Raw genomic sequence first — 26,131 nt, forward strand, 5'->3', positions numbered from 1 at the left:
GACAGTTGACAATAGTTCAATTTCAACTGTTGCCCTCTCAAGCAGGCACTTTCTATAGAATACCAATGATCAACAACATTTATTAAAAACCCTTTGAGCTAGGTTATGGTTAAAATCATATAAAAAATGCAAATACATAAAGTGTAATAACCATAGAAAGTGATCATAGACATCAAGAAATGTTGCCTGAGCCGCCAGCAACGAAGGTAAGAAATTGATACACCATTTCACAATATTTTTTTCTACATAATAATATTCTCTGTTCACCTCGACTCCATGCAAAGAGAACTGAACTCAGGAGAATTGTAAGAAAATATGGAGTGTGCATCATACACCTTCGCCCTTCAGCAAGCACACAGACCTATTTCATGTCACCTTGCACCACGATAACTTCATTTCAAACGTTAGAGCTAATTAATCCATAAAAATATATTTTTCTGTAAGAGCTCATAATATCAATTCTACTAAATATCTACGTTAATCTGGAAAGTTAGTAAAAATGGTTTCAGTTCATAAAGTTTTGTTTCAGCTTCCACTTTTTACATCTGAATTTTAGAGCTGGATATAGGCCTAGTAATTCCTTTCTATCTTGTGGCCTTTACCTCCATTAAAGTCACCTTAAAAGGTCAGTAGATCTGTTACCATTGAATCCTACAAATAACATGGCTCTCCCCCAAAATTTAGATACCCTTGGTTTTTATCCAAAATTAAAACCAAATTGCCCTACCATCTTTATAGTAAAATATACTATAATAAACAGCACATATCAGAAAAAAAATTGTCTTTAGTCTTGATAATTTGAATAACTGATTCAATATTTAATAAAAACAAAGAGGCCCATGGACCACATTGCTCACATGAGCAAATAGCCATAAAGAGCAGAAGATTGGAATTTACAATGTGTCACTTATATATACTGGAGGACAGAAGTTGACCTCTGTCATCCTCCAATGACCACTCATTCATTAATAGGAAAGTAATTTAAGACATAGCACCATATCTATAATTCGTAATTGAAAAGAAATTAAGAAAAAAATTGTACATCATATTTTTAGCATGTTTCATTTATTGCATACATTCATGACCAAATAAAGAACTAAATTAATTTTAAATTTTTTTAAAAATCATCGGGGGGGGGGGGGGGGGGGGGGGGGGGAATTTCACTTCAATTTCACTGTTTATTTCCTTATTTTCAATTCAATTTTTTACTTCGTCACAGAAAGGGGGGGGGGGGGTGCCAGACTCATCCAAAAAATCTTGACAAGAAAAAAAAAAGGGAAAAGGTTACTTTCCTCCAAAATCCTGAAAATCATAATCCGTGGGGGGGGGGGGGGGGGGGGGCAACTCCATGTGTTAATTCAATTTTGTGTATGTAGATTTAAGAAAAATCTTGGCTGTGCAAAAAAGTGGGGGGGGCCCCTGATGCTATGTGCCTGAATACAGAAATTGATAAAAGTTGACTGTATTGTGTATACCGGTAAGCACATAATATACATTGGCTTACATGCCCCCCCCCCCTTCCAAAAAAAAAAAAATCCACCAGAATTTCATCATATATCATAAGAAGGGTGTAGTTGTTAAATTCGTAATTGAAAAGAAATTAAGAAAAAAATTGTACATCATATTTTTAGCATGTTTCATTTATTGCATACATTCATGACCAAATAAAGAACTAAATTAATTTTAAATTTTTTTAAAAATCATCATATCATACAGATCGATAATTCAATGAATTATAGATAACCAAATACAGTAAAACTCATTTTGTACGAACACGGTTATAGCGAATTCTTGGATATAGTGAAGTTTTTTTGAGTTCCCCGTAAAATTCTTTACACTTTAAAAAGTTTGCACTACTATTTAACAAAATAGTTTGAATAAATTAATTTTCATCAATATTTTTTAATTCACAATCTGAATATTTAAGGTATCAAAGTAATGTATTTTTTTTATTTTAAGCCTCAATTAACAAATATTATAGTCTTGTGAAAGAATACATGTATATAGTGAATTCGCTATAGATATTATTACGAATTCGTTATCCGTTATACGGATATAACGAATTACGAATATAACGAAATAATTCCACTGGTCCCTAGCGCTTCGCTATAACCGAATTTAACTGTATGTTGGTAATTAATAAGGATTGAAATATTTAAAAAGTTTTACAACATCATTCATTCTTCGCATTTCTTTGACCACGTAAATGGACCATTTCCTACCATTTCTCATATACATGAAATATTACTCAGTTTTCTTCATATTCATCAGAAAAAGTGTAGAGCACAATCAATATTGCTTTAAAATGACTTTCACATATTTAATTGTTCATATTAATTTGCATATTGTTGTATAAATTGGTATTGGGGCAAGAATACGTGTGAAGTTTCCTCTTCAAAAATTGATAGGCAATACCAATATTTTTGGCTTATATAATAAATATGTACTATTGTAGATTATTATCTTTATATTATATTTCTAGTTATTATGACATCGATAAGACAATCCATTTTTAAGAACATATATTATACATGTTTAAAAATTTTATGAAACATCTTACCAAAGCTTTATTCATAATTTTAATTTTTGGGGCTTAAACACTTGAATAACTCCTGCATACAGTCCTTTACATAATACCCACTAGTATATTAAATAATAAGATTAGTAAATGTATAGGGTTGTATAATGAAGATAAATCTATAAAATGATATCATGTGAATATGTATATGTAATATAATAGGATTATGAACATTTAATCTCCATGATACTAGTACATGTATTAGTTTTGGATCACTTTTTGGTACATGCATTAATTGAAAATATGACAAACTTTTAATTAATCTACTTTTTTAAAAATTCAATGTATTCTTGGAACAGGAGAGAGAGAGAGAGAGAGAGAGAGAGAGAGAGAGAGAGAGAGAGAGAGAGAGAGAGATTTATTTTTTTAAAAATCTGCAACTGTGAGTAACTTTTAGCATTGTTTTATGCATCATAAAGAATTAAATGATTTGAACAGAATAAATTAAAACTTAACTCCCTAAAATACTCTTCTCAATATCACATTATTCATTTATTGAGGATAGCCATTTGGTAGTTTTTCTTTTTAAGGGATTCATCATTTTAGTTTAAGCTATTGAGATATTACATGAAGGACTATACGGTACTTTTCATTAAGTCATGATTGGTGGAGAAATTACTACCCATCTTACAATAAAGAGTCAATTTTTATTTTTCGCATGCTAATTTTCACCTTTATTGTTGTGCTTGGACAAAGAAGATGGGTGAATAAGGTGTGTAAAATGCCCATATGAGTAATGATTAGATGCTGCAAGATTAAAATATCATCAAATCCGATAATTTTTTTTCACAAATAATTAAAAACAGTATATATTAAATGTAATATCGGTTTGTAACCCTTAAATATGTTTAATACTTGTAATAGGTTGATTTAAACTGGTGTATGCATGTCAAAACTCCAAATAGTGTCATTTTTATAACTTCAATGCCTTTTCTTTTATAGAATGGGTCTGAGCTTCATATTTTTGTCATGGTCTAAATGCGGTTCAGTGGAATTTAAACTGATTTTAATCAACAACAAGTGAAAAGCTGTCAATGTGACAGCAAACCGGGTTTTCTTTTATGTGAACTGTACCCATAATCCATGTCAAACCGTATCCAGTGAAATGGAGTACCCTATATGCAATATTTTGCCAAAAAAAGACTAAGTTCAAAAGCTGGTATTTTTTTCATAAATAATCAGAAATCAAAATCCTAGCAATATGCACACCTCTGATATATGTACAATTGATCCGCAATAGAACAACTTCTTATCTTGAGAACTGTAGGAGGAGTTATCCGTACAATAAGGGTACCCTATATGCAATATTTTTCTAAAAAATGACGTAAGTTCAAAAGCTGGTATTTTTTTCACAATATATCAGAAATCAAAATCCTAGCAATATGCACACCTCTAATATATGTACAATTGATCCGCAAAAGAACAACTTCCTATCTTGAGAACTGTAGGAGGAGTTATCCGTACAATGAAGGTACCCTATATGCAATATTTTGCCAAAAAATGACTAAGTTCAAAAGCTGGTATTTTTTTCATAAATTATATGAAATCAAAATCCTAGCAATATGCACACCTCTGATATATGTACAATTGATCTGCAAAAGACCAACTTCCTATCTTGAAAACTGTATGAGGAGTTATCCGTACAATGAGGGTACCCTTTTGGCAGCCACCCGCCCACCCGCCATTTTAATAACCGGATTTTTCTGTTGGAAAACCTGGTTAAAAATGTGAGAGATGACCCACTATACCGGTACTTTAAAAATGTCATTTTGTAGCCCAGCAATTGAACGTTTTAGAAAAATAATACAAGTCCGAAAAATCATGGCCAATATCTCTTATAGCTTTTAAACAATGCACTTTGTTGTGAATGAAATGGCTCAGTGGTTAGAGCACCAGACATTAGGTTACTTTATAGAACATGGGTTTTTAGGTTGTGGGTTCGATACCACTAAAACATTAGGATTTATTGCTTTTTTCTTATCGTTTTTTGAAATATTTCAAACTGAATAAAGTAAAAAATTACCCTTTAGTAAACTGTATTACAACATATCAAATTGAAAAAATGCTAAATTTGAAATTGTATTTTATGACTAAACCGAATGGGCAGTTGCGCCATCTTCTTTCATAAAAATTTGAAATATTAGGTACTAGTATTTAAAATAATAGGTACCAATTATTAACTACATGTACACACACCTGTGGATTTCACATAAAATACAAAATTCCACACGATGACTTATTCTAGAATGGTACATACAATCATTTCAAAATGTCTGAATGTATCTCATAATAAAAATAGTATCCCTAATTTTACTTTTATTAATAGCATTTCTAATTTGAGGCCCAGGGGCCACATTGCTCATCTGAGCAACGATAGCGATAACTGATTAGTAAAGCTTTGGCCTGTCTTCAAAGTATCAAATGCAAAATATCTCGACAACTTAGTAGAGTATATATTGTTTCAAAAGAGTTTCAAATTTTTCTCCACATATTTTTAGGTTAAACAATTTTTTCTACACATATTCTTGGTTAAACATGAGCTCCTGTTGTTAAGTTTTTCTTTATTTATTCCAAACCTAATTCTCCCCTGTGCCATAGTGGCCCCACCCTACCCCCAAGATAATGATTTGAACTATCTTTAATCTACATTAGCTGAGGATGCTTCCACACAAGTTACAGACTTTGTGGTTTTTGAGATTTTTCTCTATATAGTCTTATGTTAAAATCCAATGCTCCATTGAGGCCCCACCCTACCTCTTGGGATCATGATGTGATCAAACTGAATCTACACTACATGAGGATGCTTCCAAACAATTTAAAACTTTTCTGGCTAATTGGTATTTGAGAAGATTTTTCTCTTTACATTTTTGTTAAAATTAAACCTCATTGTGGCCCCACCCTACCCCCTGGGATCATGAAGTACCTGAGGAAGCTTCCATGCAAGTTTCAGCTTTACTGGCCAAAACGGTTTTTGAGAAGAATGTTTTTGAACAAGAGAAAAGCTGTCAATGTGATAGCAAACCAAGTTTTCCTTTGTGTGAACAGTATCCACAAACCATTTGTCAACCCTGAATTGATGAACACTACCTATCTAGAGAAATGGGGTACTCTATATACTAGTACATGTACAATATTTTTGCCAAAAAATAACTAAGTTCAACAGAGAGCATTTTTTCATAAATTATCAGAAATCAAAATCCTAGCAATATGCACACCTCTGATATATGCACAATTAATCTGCAAAACAACAACTTGCAGTCTTGAAAACTGTAGAAGGAGTTATCCATACAATAGGCCTCAATGCAATATTTTGCCAAAAAATGACAAAGTCCAACAGCTGGTATTTTTTTCTTAAATTATCAGAAATCAAAATTCCTTTCAGCAGCCATCCATCCGCTCAAACGCCAGTCTGCCATTGTCACATTTTAATAACCAGATTTTTCCTTTGGAAAACCCAGTTAAAAATACAGATTTTTTTTTTAATATTCAATAAATTTAAATTTGATTTCCAATGGCCAATAACTGCATATAAAGTTGAATTCATGAAAGTGTGTATTTAAAGTGTGCATGTTTATCAGATGTTTGAAATCAGTCTGTATTGTGCCAATCTGACCCCGCAGTCACAAAAATTTTCAAATCACTTAACTCGGTCCTCAACTTCAACTCAAATCCTTAAAAGTAGAGTGTATAAATTTTTTAAATCAAAGTGCAGACTTGAGCCTGAGTATTGACTTGAGGAAAGTTGGTGACAGCGGGGCCAGTAATTCCAAATCCTTGCATCTTATAGCAGATTCCACCGCAATAAAATCTGGTTTCAAAATATTATATCTTGAAATTTTCATCATCTCTATCAATTTGATAAATCTCTTTAGAGTTCATGTATATATAAGAGCAATCAATTGCATGCATTATCATGCATGCTTGATTCTGTTTCACCAGTATTGTGTGTAAAAATTGAACAACAAACACAGCAGAAAAGACAAAAAATACATCTTTGAATAAATTTTGGGATGTTTATTTGTATTTAAACATTACCCAAAACATCTACAAATGTGATAGCCTAAAAAGTAAATAATTCAAATTGACAATTAGTACAAAGGAGTCCCCCCCATCACATACATACACACACACTTCCGGTACTTATCAATAAAACAATACTAAAACTTGAAGTACTGTCTTGCTGTAATTGATCTAATCAAAGATTTTATAAGGCCATATGTATAAAGTGCATTAACTCTAATGTTCTGGAAAGACATATTTATTGATCATATCTAAACAGTTTACTAAAACCAAGACCTATTTATCTGTCAACTTATTACTGTAAACCAACTTTTATTAGCAATAACTTGACTTTAATTATTACACAATTAACAAGTGGTAATTTATTAAAGCTATAGACATTTGCAACTTCTTACACATGAATATTAAAGTTGGTTTAAAATACCTCATTCATAACACTGTTATATCAAATATATGCAATATTCCTCTTTCCTTTTAAATATATTATGAAAAACTTCATCTTCATTGACCACTCAAATTGATCACTTAAATTGATCTTACAGTTGAAGTTTTAATGAGCAGTATTCATTGCACTTTTTTACTCCAGACAATATGGGTTTTCTTTTTTGAAGTATGGAAAGAGAAAAGTACATCCCCTATGAAAATTTATTTTTTATTATCGGTATTATTTTCAGGTTTTTTTTCATATTTTATATCAGTTTGCAAATACTTCACATCAAAATTGACAATTCATATTATTTGGCTATCATTTTAATCAATTTCAGGAAATATCCACGCAGTCATGAAAATGGTTTAACTTTACATAATGTATAATTCAAATTGACTTCATGTCAAGACTTACTAGCATCCAAGGCCGATAATTTTGATTTTCAAAATTAACAATACTAAATCCTACGATAATGTAAATGATTTATAAATTCATTCTCTTGCACTTCCACTCGCACCAAGGGAAGAAAATAACACAAACACCACAAAAGAGCCAGAGACTTCAAACTTTTGTAATGATTTATGCAGAGCATGAAAAACAAAAATAATTGTGATATGCTCAACTTCATTACAAATATTTAGAACACTGCAATTTATATACAGTTTCTAATACATCAGGTAAGAGAATCTAAAACCTCTTACCTTCTATAAAGCTCTAAGCATTTACATGAATGAATATTAATATTGGTACACCAATGTAGAAAGTAATACCGGTATCTGTCTGCGTGGTTGGGGTACACATGAAAAAAATTTCTGTCTGGTTTTATTTTTCTTTGCACCCCCTCCCCCCACTCCATGCACCCCCAAACTTTATAAAACTTTCAACTATAGGTACCCCAAACCACAAAACAGATACTGTGCGGGCTTATTACAGCCCAGTGCAAACAATTCATCAAATTGAAAATTGGCAATATGACAAAACCTATTAATTCATTTGTCAATTAATTGAAATGTAATGGTAAAAATTGATTTCCTTAATATTTTTCCCCATAGCAATCTTAAGTTAAATAGTTTACGTATTAGTGAAATATAGCTGAATAAACCTCTTGTTCTATATAAATCCTCCAGTATTTGCCTGCATTGGGAAATTGCGTGACCAGTCTCTCGTACACCTGCCTGGCAATCTCGATGGGTTTCATCTACAAAACAGTGATCATTTTTCAGACTTTTTAAATACAATAAAATCAATGCATGATCATATTATACATACATTGTACTTATATCCTGACATTTAAAAACTTTACTGTATAGTATACCAACTTTTATATGGAATGACAAAATTTTGTGAGGCTTAACAAAGCCTCACCATTGATTAATAATTGCCTTAAACATGTCTTGTTACGTTTTGGGCAAGCAAACCACTGTTAAAATGCTGTGAAACTTTATTTTATTTACAGCAAGTGAATTTTTTAAAAGTTTTGCATGCATGTGAATGTATGGAAAAGACATATCATGATGTATAGAGAAAGATAAGTAAATTTTCATAAATTCAACATGAACACTCTTACCTGTGCATCTCGAATAAGGACACTCCATGCTTCAGTGTCGTATGGGAACGCTTCAATACGTTTATCTGCTTTCTTTAACTTATCAGGGATGTAACCTATTTGCTAAAAGCAAATTTAAAATATTTCATCAACTTTCAAGTACAAATCTTAATCAAAGGACAACAAAATGCTACCTAGTTTTGAAATTCATAATACATTGAAATATCATTGATATGAATATATATTGCACAATACTTCTTTGGGGGTAAAAATCACTCTTGAAATGGCAATAATGAAATTAATTCTTAATAGAGATCTATTTCTTTATTGTTGTTATTGTGCAGTCCAACTCAATTTCGAGGAAATTCTAACTATCGCGCTTTCATAAATACAACCACGCCTATTGCTTACATTATTCAGCATTTTTTTATAAATTCATTATTTAAGTAGAAAAAATAGGACATTCTTACCTCCGGTGGCAGCACGCCACCGGCGTTAGAACCTGCCGACATTTTGGCTGAAGCTTTCCAAACACACCGCGATGTATCAAAAAACAACCATGCGCATCAAAATAACAAAAAACAACTCTCAAATAACAAGCAACTTAATCTCCAGAATGCAGATTGATTTATTTGATGGTCATCGCGCTCACATTACTGCAAGTATTTCCACAATATTTGGCACGGTTTCAAATGGTAAACCTAACAGCGCCATTATTGCACCTCGTGTAGCGCCACCGCGCAATATCGGTAGTTTCCATATTTAACGAACGATAACTCATCGATAGTTTTAAAAAATCGACATAAAAGCAGGCAATTCTAATTCTTAGAAATAATAAAAAAAATATTCCAAATATTCGACCAACTATAAATTGATTATTTTAATTTGAAAAAAAAAACCCCACAATGAAGTCATTTCAGTAGCAAAACAAAAAACTTTTACGGCACAATATAACGCGCAACTTTTGCGTTTAAACGCGCTACTTTTGTGATATTGAATATTGTGATGAGAAAGGGATCTTTCCTTCTTCTTCTTTTAACCATATACAGTGATCGGCTGTTAAGGAATTATACTGAGTCCTTCATAATTTTTTCTTCTTTAAATTGTTCGTTTAAAAAAAACGTTAACTTAATTGATGTTAATAAACTTCCCTTGCTTCGATCATTATCGACTGTTTTTAATAAAAAATTCTCCTCACATATGAATAAAATCGGTAATAATTTCTGTTATATAATATCAGAAATTTTATTATGATGTTAATCAATCTATATATGTTTATATTTTTCCTTTATTTTAGAGTTTGAGTCCTATCCAAATGATAGATTTTTTCCCTTATATACATGTACCTGCAATGCAAATCTTATTTGATGAAAATTCACCAAAATAATAAATAAAAAAATATCAAAGTTATTCAAGAGGTAGAACACCCTTTTCAATTATTTAGCATATTTTTATACTCCAAAACAAATTACGGTCCTAAAAAAGAATCGTATAGAACAAAGGGAAATCTTTTAAACCATTGTACTGTTTAAAAATGATATATACTAAACAGTTCTAGTATTTTGAGTAAATGACAAAATTCAGAAAATAAGCATACAAGTAAAATTATACATGTATATATGCGTAACTCTGTATTTAAAAGTTTATTTTTCTGAATTTATCTGTAGATCAACGCTCTGCTTTACCAACACAGTAGTATGATTATAATATAGATTTACTTATTTTTTTATGTATCGTTATTTTTATTTCAGCTAGTGGAAAATACATGTTTAAAAAAATTGGTACTTAGGTTACTTGGTAATATATACAGAATGTTATAAAAATTTGTCAAGTTTTATTTGGAAATGCGCTACATGTACATTGTAACTCATGTCGTAGGTTTAGAAATTGCAAACGTTTCGCATACATTAAAATACTGTAGTAGTAACGTTTTATTTTAAAAAAGAATGTTTTTTAAGATTGGTTAAATTATTGTGTTTATTATATCAATTTTATGCATATTGTGAAAGTTTTGGCTTTATTTGTAAAGTTATGCGTTGGGGATAAACGATATGAAAATAAGCTAAATGGACATTGATACTGTACAACAGCTGAGAGAGAGAGAGAGAGAGAGAGAGAGAGAGAGAGAGAGAGAGAGAGAGAGAGAGAGAGAGAGAGAGAGAGAGAAATTACCCTCTCTTTTTTGAATGTATTCATAGCAAATGCATGCAACTTCATTTTGAGTAGTTTTTTAAACAAAGTATTTTTTATGATATTTTAATTTCGGGCCTGAAATTTTGAGCAGAAGTTTAAGAGGAGTTGCAGTGTTAATAAAATAAACCAACTAACAGAATAAACAAGAAATTGCAAGGAATACAAAACTGATCCCTGACATGTTAGATAACTGAAGTACAATATATTGAATTCATTTAAATAACAGCTGACCTAATTTCAATTATTAGTATGCAATGCTGAAAATTTGCATTGAAGAAAAGGTAAACTTCAACGCAAAAGTGACGTGCAATTCACACTGCATTTAAATAAAAACTGCAAAAATGGTAAATCCGTTTATTTAAATTGTTTTATATAAAATGTTACTTTAATAGTAAAAAGAGTTCATATCAGTTTACTTTTCTCAATGATGATATATGTTTTTAAAAAAATAACAATGAAAGAAAAGCTTACTGCTGTAATAAACAGCTTGTAAACATTTTAAAATATGTCAATTTCATGAATATTCATCTTCTACCCAAACAAATCAAATTACAAACAGGCCCAGGCAAGTTCATACAACATCCATGCTCTTTTAGAACCAAATTCCATAATTAAAGGAACTATGTTCTTCTTCAAGAATCGAGAGACATCTTTTCATTTGGTTGTCGCATATTTAATTTCATCAAAGGCCTTTCTGGCTTTTCTCAGTTCCTCATTCATCATCAGAAGTTCTTTTACGCGGGAATATTTCTTTGGGTCTTTTCGAATCAGGAAGATGATGTCTTCAACAGATATCCTTCCTGGGCGACCAACATCCATTGCTTTTTTTGTCTGCAAAACAAGAAGATACATGTACTTGAATCTTAAGGAGGCTGGATGGTCGACAAATTTAAAACCAGCAGATCTACCTTGAATATTAAATATAATTTTTTTTAGCCATAAAATATCATTTAGTCAAGAAAAATTCAAAAACCTTAGCTTTTAGGTTTCAAAATATATTTATTTAGAGCAGTTTAAGCATATTGCAAGCATATCAGAACTGATAAAATGCATCTTCGCTAGCCAAGGGTTTTCGGTCCACTCTGTTCCCCATTAACTCTTGGCGGATTTCATTACGAAAACTCGGTGATGTGGTGGCGCTATCTAGCGAGCAACTTGAGTTGCGCCCCTTGCATATTTACATTTTAATTGAATTAAACAATGGGTTATATACACACTGCGGCATTAATACAACTTGAAAACATGTTGACTACCGAATATTGGAATATACATGTAATTAACGATGTTATTAAATACAAATTAAGTTATAACCTAGGGAAAGCACGGGATGTTTATTCATAGTGTTTTGTAAGGACCTGTACCAGGTGTGAAAAAGTCGCCGATTTATGTTAAAACTTTTATGTCATAAAACCAGGTATCGTTGTCCTGAATATTGCGGACCAAAGAAATTAAATAAAACACAGCTTTTTGAACCCTTAAAAGTAAAAATCATTAGTAGGAATTAACGTATATACTAACGGGATAGGCAACTTCTACATTCGCCAGGCCATGTTTACTTCCCATGCTATCACGCGAGCCTTGTCAAGTTTGTAGAACTATGTTCATTCCCAGTAAAATATAAAGGTTTTTAAAGCGACCTGGTTAGACCATCGTTGGGGATGCACTGTACTGGAGAAATTGTGTCTCAACTTGTTGAAAGCACCGAATGTTTTACCAAAGATCACACTATCGTATTCTTTTAAAGTTTATATATACCAGCGCTGCGATTGGATCAGCTACTCGCAGCTGCAGCCAATCATAAAACGGAGCTTGTCACCGAGTTTTCGTAATGAAATCCGCCAAGGTTTATGGGGAGCAGAGTGGACCGAAAACCCTTGGCTAGCGAAGATGGATAAAATGTATCACAATGTAATATTTTTTGTCATCAAACCTGAATTCATCAAAAGTTGGTTATCATTGCACAACCCTATTGATATAAAAGAATCAATGATTCACATCTTTTTTGTACCATTTCTGTGATGTACTCAATCACCAGATCTTCAAGCAGCTCCACACTCTCTGTGTAAGGGTTCCTGTCATCACCAAATCCATACATCATACAGCGCACTGAAAAAATAGAACACAATCAGTGTTTATAAAGATCTTTAAAATTCCCTGATTCATTACAGTCAGTGTTACAAATTCACAGTTATGTATTTACAACACTTCCTGTTCCATCATTTGTTTTCAATGAACTAAGCTAAACTTTCCAATGCGCATGATATAATATCTCAGCATTCTGCAAAATATAATGTTATCACTGTTACAGATCTTTTCATGATTCAGTAAACAGTAAGTGAGATAAAACCTAACCAACAAATATTTTCAACTACAATATTGGAGGCCAACTCTCTTTAGAGAAGACTATGCATGTCGAGAATGATTTGACAGCGGATAAATGTTGCTTTTTCTTGTGATGCTGAAATCCTTTCAATAAGAAAATAGCTGATGAAGCTAGGCGGTATCCAAAACTGCGTTCTCCCTTGTAATTTTCCTCCTTAGGTACCCCTTTTTTTAAACGATTTTTCTTATTTCTACACAAGCCCCTGTTCCCCTATTAAGTGGTATACTTGATCCTTTAAAATCAAATTTGTTTCTTCAGATATGAAATAATGTGCTGTTTTAATCTCTTGACAAAAAATCATGACATACATTCCTTCAGAAATATTTTCTTTCTCTTTTCTAAAGGAGCATCATCTTCTACTTCATCTTCATCAAACTAAAATTAAAAAATTTACAACAAAATTTTAAAAATATTGGTTCTTTTCAGATATATGCAAAAACCGATATATAGATATTACAATAAAAGGTGAATTTTTTTTAGCCTCTCAATAAAAACATGTTTATCAGCAGTATATTAAAATTTTTACCTGAAAATCTCCACCTTCGGCCATTTTGGAAATTCACTAATAACAGGAAAGCTTCAATATTTTTTCCCGTTTACATAAAAAACCCATTAATGACCTTATAACTTCCATACCATGATATATTACTTTTTATGTTTATTTGAAATCTAATTTGAGACTACATTTATAAATAATGCTGTTTAAATTGTCTTTTCTTCTGTCTGATATTAGCTAAACCTTTCTTACTTCCGGTTTCACTTTCGAAGGTCGCACGTTGGTCCTAGTTTCATAATATTTGTAAATTCGCAATGGGTTCTTCTGAATCAACTCCGAGCAAACAAGAGAGCTCAAGTGAACCAGAGAAAAAATTAAAACCATGCTGTGCTTGTCCAGAAACGAGAAAAATAAGAGATGAGTGGTAAGGCTTGATTATCTGTTTCTATCACATTTAAATTTAGTTACTTTCAGTTTCTGTAATACATCAAGATTGTGTAACCTCTTTATGTTGTTATTCGGAATAAAATATGCCAGTTTTGCAAGATTTTTAAATGAATTTGTTTACAGTGCTGTCATTTGGGAGAGCATTGACTGTAAAATGTAGGCTAATAGTGTCGACTTTTTCATTTCAATATCTATATGCACACCATCAAAATATTGAATTTTTAATTAATTGGATTGTTATATATTGTCATTAAGAGCAGGTCACATTGAAACAATCATGTGAATTGAGTGTTTGATGTATCTATACTATATATTTAATTAAGATTGGACTTGTTAAACTGTATAAATACAAGATCTAACAACAACCTGTATGGGGGCTGATTGCCTTTTGATTAGCCAATGAAGTCACTACTGCCGAAATCACAGCTGGTATTTCAAACATTAGATTCCAGTTCATTGACATACCTAAATGCCGGGGATGTCTCATATAGTACCAGTGAACAAAGTCATTGCAAAGTGTCTGTGTTGAGTTTGCTATTTTGATTGCATAACTCATGAAAGAAAAGATATTTGAATAAATTTTTACATAATTTTGGTGGAAATACTTAACAAGATATAAATTAGATGACTGAGCTTTACATAATTTTGGTGGAAATACTTAACAAGATATCAATTAGATGACTGAGCTTTAGCGCTGTAAGAGATAAAACTATAGAGCAATTTTTTTAAAGATTTGTTTACTGAAGCTTGAAAATCTAATTTGGAAACAAAATGGGTATTCATTCTTAAAAGGTCAAGGTTCCTCTAAAATGACATTGGAATGGGCATTGATAGATTTTGTGTAGTGTATCAAAAAGAAGCAGTTTTACAAGTCTAATGTTAATTAGATTGACTTCATAATATTTCTAATAATGTTGGTTATTCAATGATATCATATTGATTTTCTTAGCTTTGTGATGGTCAGACCAGTTTGGTACATTTAGTAGGTAATGCCCCTGACTAGAAGAGATTCAGGGGTCTTGGGTTTGAAACCAGTATCATCTGATATCTGATTGTAATTTTTTGTCTGAATTCAAGTTCTTATTTTGTAGCATTTTAGAAAATGGAGAAGAAAATTGCAAAGAAGCAATTGAAGCACACAAAGAGTGTTTACGGAAATTGGGATTTAAGATATAAAAAGATCTAAGGTAATTGTCTTACTTGAAATAGCATTTCTGTGAAGGTAAATAAAGGTTAAATTAATTAAACTTATAGCAGTACATATATGTGAGTACTGTTGATTCTGTATTTTACATGAGTACTACTTCTTTATTCTGCCTTTTAATGTCATCATATTAACAACAGTCAAACAATTAAATACTAGATTTTAAAATTTACAGGAGTTATTTCTAGCAATTTAACATATGTAATGCAGATGTTTATTCAGTATTCACAGTATTCAAAATTGTCCTTTTTTTCTTTCAGAAAGTTTGAATGGAGAGTTTTATTATAACCTTGATGAGTGAGAGAAGACCCAGTGCTGTGTGTGCTCAATTGATTTGTGACTAATCATCAGTGACTTTTTTAAATGCATTGTTGTGTTTATTTATTAGTGTGTGCTCCCATTTTTGAGATTTTCTTTTATAACATTCATAGATAAAGTGTTTTCAGAAAGTGTTACAAGAGTCTGTTGTCATTTTATCAAAAAACTATACATGAACTATGAATCTTTGTTTAGAAATAATTGGATGAGTATCTGAGTATCAATTAAACACTCTTTGATCTTTATATACATAATAAGAGTGAATGCGACAAGTGAGTAAGTGTTCGAAACTGAGATGCAGTATAATATAATGTTTAGAATTAGTACATTGAAAGTTGTATTAATCCAAACATTTATTGCACATTCTTAGGAGGCCTTGGATCCTCAAACTACCTCAGATTGTGCAGTCATTTAGGATAGGCACATTTCCTATCTGTATTAAGTGTAGGCAATCTAGTGTAGAATTTTGAATTTTGAAAAGTTTATAGGTCAAAGCAGACCTACATTTAAAACCCTTTCTTAGACCAATATTTTCTTCTCTTTTTTGCTTAATCTGGCTCTCACTGCACCTATAGAGTGTCTTTGCATTGATAGGTCAAGGTCATAGCAGACATCCATGAAAAACCATTGTATCCTAGCAGAACACTTTTAAATCCATATTGGGACTATTTTCTCTCTTCTTTGCTCATGCTTAAATATAGACTGCAGATAGGGAAGTGATATGCAGTGACCTTGAATCAAGTCTATTGAACAAAACTCATTGCCCCGGTAACCAGCAAACTTCTGTGAAAAATCTTTGTCTGGATCATATTTGATTTCTCCTTGTTCCAAAAATTGCTAGGACTTTACCAAAAGACTGCTTGTAGGAAGGCAGTAAGGAGTGACCTTGAGCCACATTTTTAGAGTTGGTTGCTGTCGTAGCAGAACTATCTGTAAATCCTTTTCCAGACCATAATTTTCTCCCATTTAGGTCAAGTTAGGTTCGTACTTCATCTATTGAGAGTCTGCAGGTAAAGAATATACATTGACCTTATTCAAAGTTTCTAGGTTAAGATAAATGTCATGGTCACAGCATACTTCTGCTAAAACCCTTTAATCAGAGCAGATCAGTTTAAAATCCATTTCAAGACTTTCCTCTCTTCTTAGTCAAATTTTCCTCAAACAATAGAATGAGAGTAGGTGAGGGGTGATCAGTGACCTTGAACCCAATCTCTGGTTAATCTCAAGGTCATAAATTTTTTATTCCTTGTTTTGACAATATTTGATCTCTCTTTGTGCCAATCAGGCTCAGATTTAACGAAAAAATTACTGTAGGTACAGGGTATAATGTGACCTTGAACCAAGTTTTTTTTAGGTGAAGGTGAAACCAAATCTCTGTTTCATCTCTGGACCTTAATTTTTGTTCTAATCTGTCTTATACTATACTTTTTTTGTCATTCATCATTTTCAAATGTTAATAAATTGCAATAGTTATATATGTACATGTATATAGAAAAAGAATCTTTTAAATCAAAAGTAAATATTTATCACAGTTTTATTTCATGATTGGTATACTTCATGTAAAGTACAAAGATCATAATAATAATATTTGTAAACAACATATAACAGTAAAAAGAAACCTGCTATACAAATAGTTTGTAAATGTCTTTGAAAAAGTGTGATACTAATTTCCTTGATCACATATTAAATATCCACTATATACGACTTTATAAAAACAATCCAATTTCACATTTTGCACTTATAAATATTAAAAACAACCAGTTTGTTCAATAAAGTCCAGCTTCTGATGTTTTGAAGAGATTGATAATAACTCTATAAGTTAATGGAGGAGCGCCTTTTTGATCAGGTCCTTTCTGTCGGGGGTCAAGGACGTTGGGAATTCAATGTCAAATTCTATCACTAAATCTCCCTTCTTTGTGGGATCAGCTGACACTGGCATTCCCTCACCTGGGACTACTTTTGTATATCCTGGCCTGTAAGTGAAAATATTTACATAAAAATTACAAATTTTTTTTATAAAACTTTAAAAAATTTTCCATGTCAAAATTCAGATTATGAATTGAAATATATTGTACAAAAAAGACAAAAAAATATATCATCCCCCAATAATCTATGATATTTAGAATTTAATTCCAATTCTAACAACACAATTTTAAGGTAGTTGTTAGTCTGAATTATGACATCAAAAAGACTTGGTAAGCAAAAAAGAACACATTTAAAAATATTTAGATGTTGACCTACTTGATGATATCATTGATGGGAATATGAAGCACCCTCTCATCCAGAGTGATAATCTCCACTGTGCAGCCTGTCAGGGCTTTCCCGAGCGGAACTTTGGCAGTGTGGATCAGATTGATTCCCTGTCTGCGGAAACGAGGATGGGGCTTGTCTTTTACAATAAATACGATGTCAGCTGCAAACAAAATGCGGATTTTGTAGACAAACTGAAGAGCACTTATATGGTATAGATGTTTTTGGTATTTCTCCAGAAATCCCCAAATTCTGAATTTTGTAGTGACTGTATCTTACCTGGGACATTATTTGGACCCTGGTCGCCTTCTTCTGGAAATGTGATTTTTGTTCCGGGTTTCCAGCCTTTTTTGACAGTTATAGTTAAGATTTTCTCTCTGATACTGGATGTGTGACCATCTTCATTCATAACCTGTTAATAAACATTTTACAGTAAAATTATTTTCCATTATCAATAGTTGAGTAAACCATGCATACTTTGTATAGTATGGTATATATATGTATATGCACAACAATTAAATCTGTGCAAAATACATGAAATGGACATTCTAGTTATCTGGAAATGAATTGGTAAAGATAAATAAACTGCATGACTAAAATGCTAAGTTGATCTAGATCTTCAGATTTTACTTAATGAAGAAAGCTTTGTGAAGTGTATATATACAACAAAGAACTATGTTCCTACCCTTCTTGTGATTTTCATTTTCTTTGTACATCCATGGAACACCTCCTCTAGGGATAAGACAAGGTCTCTTTCTATAGGTGGATCCTGCTTCTTTCTTCCTCTACCTTGTAGCCCACCAAAGCCCATGCTAAGATCCCCATCCACTCTATCATAGAATTCTGACAACAAGAAACATACATTTCAAACTAAAATCAATGAACCAAACTTTCTTTTGATCAATGTTTACTCTTTCTCAAAATTTCACAAGAGTGTTAAACTCAGTGTTTCTGATTTCTTTACCTTGGAACGGATTATCACCACCAAAGAAATCCCTGAACACCTTTTCTGCATTTCCATGGAATGTGTATCCTTGCGTCCAGGCCCCTGCTTCCCCGCTACCCTGGGGCACCCCATTTTTCAAACCTTCTTCACCAAACTGGTCATATGTGGCCCTTTTCCGAGCTAAATGAAAACATTTAGGAATTGATCATTAGAAAGTACTTAAATACCACTTACAATTATGTTAATATAATAAACGCAAATTGTTTTCCTTTTCCCAACCAAGTTTTAATTATCATTAACAATTGTGTGTATACATTGTACACCAAAACTTACGATCGCTCAAAACATCATATGCTTCTGCACACTGTTTGAATTTATCCAAGGCATCCTGATCCCCAGAATTTCGGTCAGGGTGATATTTCAGCGAAAGTTTTCTGTAGCTGCAAATTATTTAAATGTAAATTTTTAACAGCCTTAAATCTTCAAATATATATAGTGAAACTGCACTTAATGGCTTATTAAATGACTTGAACACCTTTTTGCAATAAAATTATGAACTTAATCTTTTGCAAGCACAATATTTTACACTAGGTTTTGAAATTAATTGTAAGAGTTACAGAAAAAAATCATGAGATTAAATACAACAACTAAGGACAAAAGCATTTTAAGTGTATCCAGTGAAAGAGTAAACTTTATGTCCAAAAAATCATTCGAAGCATGGAAAAAGAGTAAAAATGAAAGATCACTTAATTTAACTTACTTTTTCTTTATATCGGCATCGGTTGCACTTCTGGTAAGCTTTAGGATATCGTAGTAATCAACCCCCATGTTTACAATCTCTTCGTTCTTTCTAACTTGTTTACAGTAATGGCGGATCACATGGCAACATGATAGCAACACACAATGAGCGTCATTTACGTAAATAAGTTTGTCAATATCTAAATTTGTTGAAGCTTGCTTTTGAATAAATTTAGGGTAATAAAAATAAGTTAATGTAAATTAATGAATTTGTTTCCTTCGAAACACAGACTTTCAAAATCTTTTTGTACGAAAATATCACTTAGTTTAGAGGGTTTGGAAATCTCCGAGCAACAGCGTCAAACAGTATGGCCGAAATGATATGAAACACTTTTTCACTGGAAGTTTAAAAATATTGTGATAGCCATATGCTATAGAAAGCATTTCCATCATGGAGGGTGATGTTTCAGGGGTTAGGATATCCCCACCTGTTGTCGAATTTTACGACACAGAACCAAATAATGTGCATCAATTAAATGTTACGGTGTCAAATATTAGCAAAACAAGCAAGAGCATTCGATTCTATGGACCCAAAACAAAGGTAAATGATACTGAATGATTGAAGAGTGAATATACTTTTTATGCAAATAATATTTATATGCATTAAAAATTCTTTAATTGTATATCTGTTATTCAACAGTATTTTCAACTACGAGTGAAAAATCCCAACAAGCCAATTGCACCAGGTTTATGTGTACCAGCTGTAGTTGAATTTGAAACAATTGAACCAAAAGAAATCAAAGACAGGCTTGTAGTCACCATTGATGGGGATGTCATCGAAATCCCTCTGATAGCGTAAGTCTGGGTTAATATGTATTTTGTTCAATCATCAGTTTAAATATTCCTTCCCTTTCCCCCATCAGCATATTGGAGTGCTTTATTATATTTGAAGAAACATAATGATAAATGTTGGTCTGGACAGGGAAGTGGTGACAGACATGAACATAAACTGCAGAAAATTAATGTTTCTTGTATTGTTCGGAATATTATTGTACTATTAATTAACTTAACCCTCAAATTTCTTCCAGTTATCCATGCCAGCCTGTGTTAGAGATAGAGGAGGAGATATATTTTGGAAATTTAGTGGCCAACAGTAAGACCATATCAAAGGAAATATCCCTTTTCAACCATGGTTCCAAATCAGGAGAATTCAAACTGAAATATTCTGGTGATAAACCCATTGCCATTATGCCAAGCAGTGGATCTGTACCACCCAAAAGTGTACAGTTAATCAAGGTATATATAAAGGATCTCTCTGCTATAGAAAATGTCTTCATTGCTCATATTCATTAAGCAGTAATCATTTAATATTTATCGGTACTCTTATTTCAAAAAAAAATTTGATATTTACGATTTTGCACCTTTTTCAGGTTGAGTATGTAACAAAGGAAGCGGGAAAAATTGATGAAGTAATCAAGTAAGTTTATTTTTATTTGATCATTTTTTTCAAAAATCAGAATAGCATAATGCAATATAATCATTTAACCAAACAAAGCTTGAATATACTCGTTTTAATATGTTTGAAACTGTTGGATTTTAGAGTAAAACTAGAAGGACAAGACACTAAATCATTACATGTCCGAGGAGTTCTGGTGGACAGGGCAATAGAGGTTCTCTCCCTTGAGACAGAGGAACAACTGGGCTGTGTTCAGTTTGGAGAGGCGTACTATGGCTCCGATAAGACAGAATGCGCGATTTTGTTTAACAACGGCCCAGAGCCTGTCAACTTTGTTGCAGTATTAGATGAGGACGCTATTGCACAAGAAATGGTGAGCAGTGTTAATCATGGATGTATTTGTTATATTTTTATATTAAAAAACAATTCGAAGGTGTAGTATATATAAAATGAATAGTTACTACTGTTAGAGCACAAGGATTTAGTGACAATCCCATATATTACAATGATCCCAGTATATTAAATGATAGAGTAGTAAACTGAAATTTGGACTCCTTCAGGGTGTGGATTTGACTCGAAGCACTGATGTTGCCCTCGCTGACGAGATGACGGGGGGAGAGCGGGCCCAGGGCAGCACCAACGTCATCACCTCCCTTATCACTGCCATTCCAAACCAAGGGGTCCTCAAGCCTTTTGAGAAAATCCCCGTATTCTTCAGATTCAGTCCAAGGTAAAACATACACATTTTGAAATAAAAAAAAAAATGATTAGAACTACAAACAGGTAAAATAAAATTGGCTGTGCTTCATATCAATGTTTAAAAAGGACCATTTAATAAACTTATGATTTGTCTTAATGTTTTGAAATAGGATTTTCTTTGGTTCTGAGGTTATTGAACAGTCAGTAAAATATTTTAAACTGAAGTTTGTTTTTAAAATACTGGAAGTTATTTTTAAAATCTGTTACAGGTGGAATGCTTCAAAGGAAGGATGGAAAAGCCAAGTGGCTCCTCCTCCAAGGAAGGACTTTGCCTTGTTCATGAGGATACAGATCATAGGATCAAGCAACTTGTCTGATAGCAAGAGATCGGGATCTATGAACACCAAAGATGGTATAATAGCTTGATATTGATTAATTGTCATTACAATTCAATAATATTAAAGTGAATTACTGTAGATCAACTTTTATTCACGTTGACTGAACTTTGTAATTAATCAGAAAAAAAACCTGTTGCAAGATGACAAATTTTTGCCACAGAGCCTATTTGGAAAAAATTCAAATAAATATGAGATGCATTTATTCCCAACAGGAAAATTTCACAAGAACATTGATCTCATACTAACTAAAGTTGATTTTACAATATATATTCAAAAGTTAAAGCAGATAATTATATAATAATTGTTTCATTAAAAAAAAGTATTGACCTTGATGCATACATGAAGTTTACAGTTGAATGCATGCTTTTACATTTATAGGGTCAATGGTAGAAGTAGCCATGACAGGAACAGCCCTACCTGTCCTTTTGTCCATCTCTCCATCTTACAAGTTTAACTTTGGAGAGTGTCCCGTGGGGGAACATGCAGATGTGTTGTGTACAATCAAAAATGAGTCGAATGTTTTGCCAGCCATCTTTCAATTCCGAAAGATAGCCCATTTTCTTACTCATCCCCCCAATGGAAAAATTCCACCAGGGCAGAGCCAGGATGTTATTTTCTCGTTTTCACCAAATCAGATAGGTATGTCACAATTTACATTTCAATAAAACGACCTATGAAATTTATTCCAAGATGCTTTTTACAATTTTGATAGAATGTTTTTATTCTACTCTTTAACTCTTTTTGAATGTCCGTGTACTTTGAAAATGGTGGATATAAAATGTCATGAATTAACGAGAGGAAATTGAAAATATTAATGATTTTGCACCCTTGACATGTAAACACTTTGCGGACTTTGGTTAAGTTTACCATCTTTCTCATATTAATGCTGAAATTTCTGTTTTTTAATGTGGAAATAAAGTTATTTATCTTCTTTACCTCAGGCACATTTAAACCCAAGCAACTCTTGGATGTGATTGGTCATGTAGCGGACAATCAGAATCCAACCATTTCACACCTACAGGTCATCCACACTTATCCGATTCTGTTTTGTGGATCCAGCGACCCAATACCTGTGGATAGGAAGGCCAGGTTTAATCCAGGTGAAAAATTAATTGAATACCTTCATTTTATTAAGTTTTGTTGTGCTTTCATATATATTGGTCTTATCAGTTACTTGAGCTGAATTCACAATTACAAAGGTCAAGAATTCAAATATACTTGTTTGATTATGCAGTAATTTGTTATGTAACTTGAGCCTTTTTTATACAGTGAAATGGTATGGCACAATCATTGAGGCCTTATCTTAAAATTAATTGACTTTGGATTTTAGAAAAAAGATGCTATCTCACCTTGGAGAATTTGCTCATTATATAACATTTAGATAAGAAAATTAAATGAAATCATGTGCTTGTAAAGATATATATCCCAGACAACAACTTTAAGAAAAGAAGCAGGCGTCTAAAATCTGTTGTGACTTTCCTTATAGGTCTCACTCCCTATATCTCCAATGAGGTTGGAATGTTTGCGGAAACCAAAATGTCTAAACTAAACGGCAGCCCGAGAAACGCAGTGGCCGGGGGTCACAAGACTCAGATGCATAGGGTGGGTTACTATGAGGAGGACCCTGAGGCCAAAGTGGCTTTTCCGAACGATCGGGCACAGAGCATCCGGCCAGAGCATGACAAATACAAGTAAGTCTAGAGGGCAGAAATAAAGCGTAAAACTAGACCTTAAAAGTCACCCCTGGAAGAAATGTAAACATGTCTGTTCATTTTTGCCCTAGCTTTATTTTTATCCTCTCAGCACACAGCTTCAATTTGTCTCATTCAGATGCAAACTTAGAAAACTAACTCATTAAATATCAGAATTTGAAAACTGACTGTTGACAATTTAAAATAAAAAATTTACTGATGCCAGGGGAAAAAGAAATAACAGGGGGCAAATTCAACCAGTGTGTAGGTTAAGTAGAGAAATCAATCAATATTAACTGAATTAATTTTATCACTTCCGTGCTGTAGATATGTACTGTCACTTATGACTATTTTTCTTTATTGTGCAGGACGATTTTCACAAAGAGTGACAGACACGTGTACCGGGATCCCGACTACATGTTGACGGAGGAGGAGGGTCAGATCAAACACTCGCACCGTGACAGCTACGTCATGATGCTGAGGGAGATGAGGCAGAAACGGATGAACCGTATCAAGTCCAGGTAACTCAACCATGTCACGTCAATACGTTTTCTTTCCGTCAACTTTTAAAACAAAATTTATTATTGATATTTTATTTTTAATTTCCTTTTTTTTTTTTTCTTAATTTACTTCATTTTTTCTTAGATATATATACAAATGAAAACACAATTACAAGGTACACCAGGTACAAAAAAAACCCACACTTATATACACACAATGTATCAGCACCAACTTTATTTTGTTATGTATGTAATAAAATACTTGGGTCAAAATGGACTGACTTTTTCTTGTATTTAAATTTGTAGGGAATTCAAAGTCACCAACAACAGTGTGGATATTGGGATCAAATCTGCTGCCGGTTTAAGACCCAAAATGCTTAAACAGCAGGAAATTCAACCTGATCCAGAGAGTGAGTAAATTACATGCATTCAAGGCAATTAAGTTTTTTGTTTAATTAAGTTGTTTAATCAATGAGTGAAAAAATCACACCCATTCCCCTGAAAATTAAGAAGTTAGTAACTTATAGTGCATTTGGTATAGGAAAAAACTTCTTGCATTTATCACGTATATTATATATCTGTGATTTTACAGAAGCCTTTAAAATTGAGACTGTCACTTAATGCTTAAAAGAACTTTGTTAAAAAAATTAGTTTTTTGAAAAATATGTAGATAATGTTTTTATGAGATTTGCAATGTTTAAATGAGTTTGTTTGTATGTTTGTTTTTGTTTGTTTTAGCTCCCCGTCCTCCCAATGCTGATTTCAGACTGCTCAGTTCCAAAGAACTCAGTGAAGCTGAGAAGGAAACTAGTGCCAAACCGGTATGTACAGTTATCTCCCTTAACACATCCAATTGTTTGAAAATATTTTAAGGTAGCATCATCCCACTGATAAAAGAGGTAACTCTCACTGGGAATAATCCCCATTATTGCTTTAAAGGTATCCTGATTTGTATGCATTTCAACTGCAGATAGTTTTTTCTTTTGTAAATTGAATACTATAATCACTTAAGAAAGCAAATTTTTTTAGCGTTACCAGAAATGTTTATGCAGCTTTTATTTAGTGCTTCATATTCAACTTGGATGTAATGATTTGTAGGTATGTGAGGGGCTGAATGCTCTTCCCACAACCAAGGTAGAGAAGGCAGACTGCTCAAAATGGCTGTCTCCACAGCAGCTCCACCAAGTGGTAATAGGGCCCGCAACTCTGGACTTTGATAAAGTGTGTCTCCGATCAGTGGTCACCAGAAACCTCAGCATTATCAATAACTTGGATCAGTACATCCACATTGTGGCAGAGGTAATTTAGGTCAAGATGATCCAAGAATATTGTAAATTTAGAATAATTCATGTGTGTGTTGTTTGGCAGAAATTAAATTTCCACTAAATAAGCATATATTTAAAGTAGCATATTTCTGATTGTATTTATTAACATATATACATTCATAACATTAAGCAATATACTTGATTAATTGGAAACCATTTTCCTCCAAAAAAGCAAAATAGAATACACAGTTAAACGTAATACTTTTACAGCACATTCCCAAGAATATTGAAATTCTTCTTATGGAGAAAATGTGTAGGTCATGATTTAATGTATGGTGCTAAATATATAATGAATTTTTTTTCTGAACAGATTGATTGTCGTGAATTGCGTCAGAGCAGTCCCCTTTCACAAGTGGTACCTCCCAAGTCCAAGGCCAATCTACCCATTGTGTTTGAATCCAATGTCAAAGGCAATTTTCAAAGGTAAACAATTAACTTCCTATTTAAGCATGCTGTTTACTGTTATGGGACTCTATTAAAAAATTAAAAATCATAATAAGTAATAATATCTGCAAT

At 32.5% G+C, this 26,131-nt stretch overlaps 5 protein-coding genes across 7 annotated transcripts in view; 2 read left to right on the forward strand and 3 right to left on the reverse strand.

Annotated features, from left to right (window-relative positions):
- LOC128183290 (cleavage stimulation factor subunit 3-like) overlaps positions 1-9,287 on the reverse strand; it is a 36,721-nt gene extending 27,434 nt beyond the window's left edge. The window contains exons 1-3 of the mRNA XM_052852241.1: positions 9,042-9,287; positions 8,593-8,694; positions 8,128-8,223 (exon numbers count right to left, since the gene is read on the reverse strand). Coding sequence (XP_052708201.1) covers positions 8,128-8,223; positions 8,593-8,694; positions 9,042-9,083 — 240 coding nt within the window. The 5' untranslated portion in view covers positions 9,084-9,287. The remainder of the gene's footprint in view (positions 1-8,127; positions 8,224-8,592; positions 8,695-9,041) is intronic.
- A 1,817-nt stretch (positions 9,288-11,104) lies between these two features.
- LOC128184206 (transcription initiation factor TFIID subunit 13-like) lies at positions 11,105-13,798 on the reverse strand. Its single transcript, XM_052853577.1, has 4 exons — positions 13,674-13,798; positions 13,456-13,522; positions 12,773-12,870; positions 11,105-11,595 (listed from the first exon to the last, which is right to left on the reverse strand). The coding sequence occupies exons 1-4, from the start codon at positions 13,695-13,697 to the stop codon at positions 11,419-11,421; spliced, it is 366 nt and encodes a 121-aa protein (XP_052709537.1). The 5' UTR covers positions 13,698-13,798; the 3' UTR covers positions 11,105-11,418.
- A 78-nt stretch (positions 13,799-13,876) lies between these two features.
- On the forward strand, positions 13,877-15,746 carry LOC128184207 (cytochrome c oxidase copper chaperone-like). Its single transcript, XM_052853578.1, has 3 exons — positions 13,877-14,067; positions 15,182-15,277; positions 15,555-15,746. The coding sequence occupies exons 1-2, from the start codon at positions 13,958-13,960 to the stop codon at positions 15,264-15,266; spliced, it is 195 nt and encodes a 64-aa protein (XP_052709538.1). The 5' UTR covers positions 13,877-13,957; the 3' UTR covers positions 15,267-15,277; positions 15,555-15,746.
- A 1,381-nt stretch (positions 15,747-17,127) lies between these two features.
- Positions 17,128-19,724, reverse strand: LOC128183542 (dnaJ homolog subfamily B member 13-like). The gene is made up of 7 exons (XM_052852596.1): positions 19,569-19,724; positions 19,142-19,248; positions 18,827-18,988; positions 18,548-18,705; positions 18,142-18,274; positions 17,854-18,025; positions 17,128-17,585 (listed from the first exon to the last, which is right to left on the reverse strand). Exons 1-7 carry the CDS (start codon positions 19,634-19,636, stop codon positions 17,432-17,434), a joined length of 954 nt encoding a protein of 317 aa, XP_052708556.1. The 5' UTR covers positions 19,637-19,724; the 3' UTR covers positions 17,128-17,431.
- A 152-nt stretch (positions 19,725-19,876) lies between these two features.
- Positions 19,877-26,131, forward strand: part of LOC128183541 (cilia and flagella-associated protein 47-like) — a 29,169-nt gene continuing 22,914 nt past the window's right edge. For all 3 annotated transcript variants that reach the window (XM_052852593.1, XM_052852595.1, XM_052852594.1), the window contains exons 1-15: positions 19,877-20,147; positions 20,247-20,401; positions 20,635-20,842; positions 20,977-21,023; positions 21,147-21,375; positions 21,563-21,732; positions 21,971-22,113; positions 22,478-22,738; positions 23,041-23,199; positions 23,586-23,790; positions 24,159-24,311; positions 24,597-24,700; positions 25,029-25,111; positions 25,389-25,589; positions 25,926-26,038. In XM_052852593.1, coding sequence (XP_052708553.1) covers positions 19,998-20,147; positions 20,247-20,401; positions 20,635-20,842; positions 20,977-21,023; positions 21,147-21,375; positions 21,563-21,732; positions 21,971-22,113; positions 22,478-22,738; positions 23,041-23,199; positions 23,586-23,790; positions 24,159-24,311; positions 24,597-24,700; positions 25,029-25,111; positions 25,389-25,589; positions 25,926-26,038 — 2,381 coding nt within the window. In that variant the 5' untranslated portion in view covers positions 19,877-19,997. The remainder of the gene's footprint in view (positions 20,148-20,246; positions 20,402-20,634; positions 20,843-20,976; positions 21,024-21,146; positions 21,376-21,562; positions 21,733-21,970; positions 22,114-22,477; positions 22,739-23,040; positions 23,200-23,585; positions 23,791-24,158; positions 24,312-24,596; positions 24,701-25,028; positions 25,112-25,388; positions 25,590-25,925; positions 26,039-26,131) is intronic.

Source organism: Crassostrea angulata, chromosome 5 (assembly GCF_025612915.1).
Source record: "Crassostrea angulata isolate pt1a10 chromosome 5, ASM2561291v2, whole genome shotgun sequence".
Classification (NCBI taxonomy): Eukaryota; Metazoa; Mollusca; class Bivalvia; order Ostreida; family Ostreidae; genus Magallana; species Magallana angulata.

What these genes read in the sequence shown, in the direction of transcription:
- LOC128184206 (XM_052853577.1), bottom strand. Translation starts at nt 13,697, where the DNA reads ATGGCCGAAGGTGGAGATTTTCAG. An exon ending in GAAAATATTTCTGAAGGAAT is followed by an intron (nt 12,871 to 13,455) that starts GTATGTCATGAT and finishes CTATTTTTTCAG; the next exon opens with TGCGCTGTATGATGTATGGA. An exon ending in TTGAGTACATCACAGAAATG is followed by an intron (nt 11,596 to 12,772) that starts GTACAAAAAAGA and finishes CTTGTTTTGCAG; the next exon opens with ACAAAAAAAGCAATGGATGT.
- LOC128184207 (XM_052853578.1), top strand. Translation starts at nt 13,958, where the DNA reads ATGGGTTCTTCTGAATCAACTCCGAGCAAACAAGAGAGCTCAAGTGAA. An exon ending in AGAAAAATAAGAGATGAGTG is followed by an intron (nt 14,068 to 15,181) that starts GTAAGGCTTGAT and finishes CTTATTTTGTAG; the next exon opens with CATTTTAGAAAATGGAGAAG.
- LOC128183542 (XM_052852596.1), bottom strand. Translation starts at nt 19,636, where the DNA reads ATGGGGGTTGATTACTACGATATCCTAAAGCTTACCAGAAGTGCAACC. An exon ending in ATATGATGTTTTGAGCGATC is followed by an intron (nt 18,989 to 19,141) that starts GTAAGTTTTGGT and finishes GTTTTCATTTAG; the next exon opens with CTCGGAAAAGGGCCACATAT. An exon ending in TGGTGATAATCCGTTCCAAG is followed by an intron (nt 18,706 to 18,826) that starts GTAAAGAAATCA and finishes TCTTGTTGTCAG; the next exon opens with AATTCTATGATAGAGTGGAT.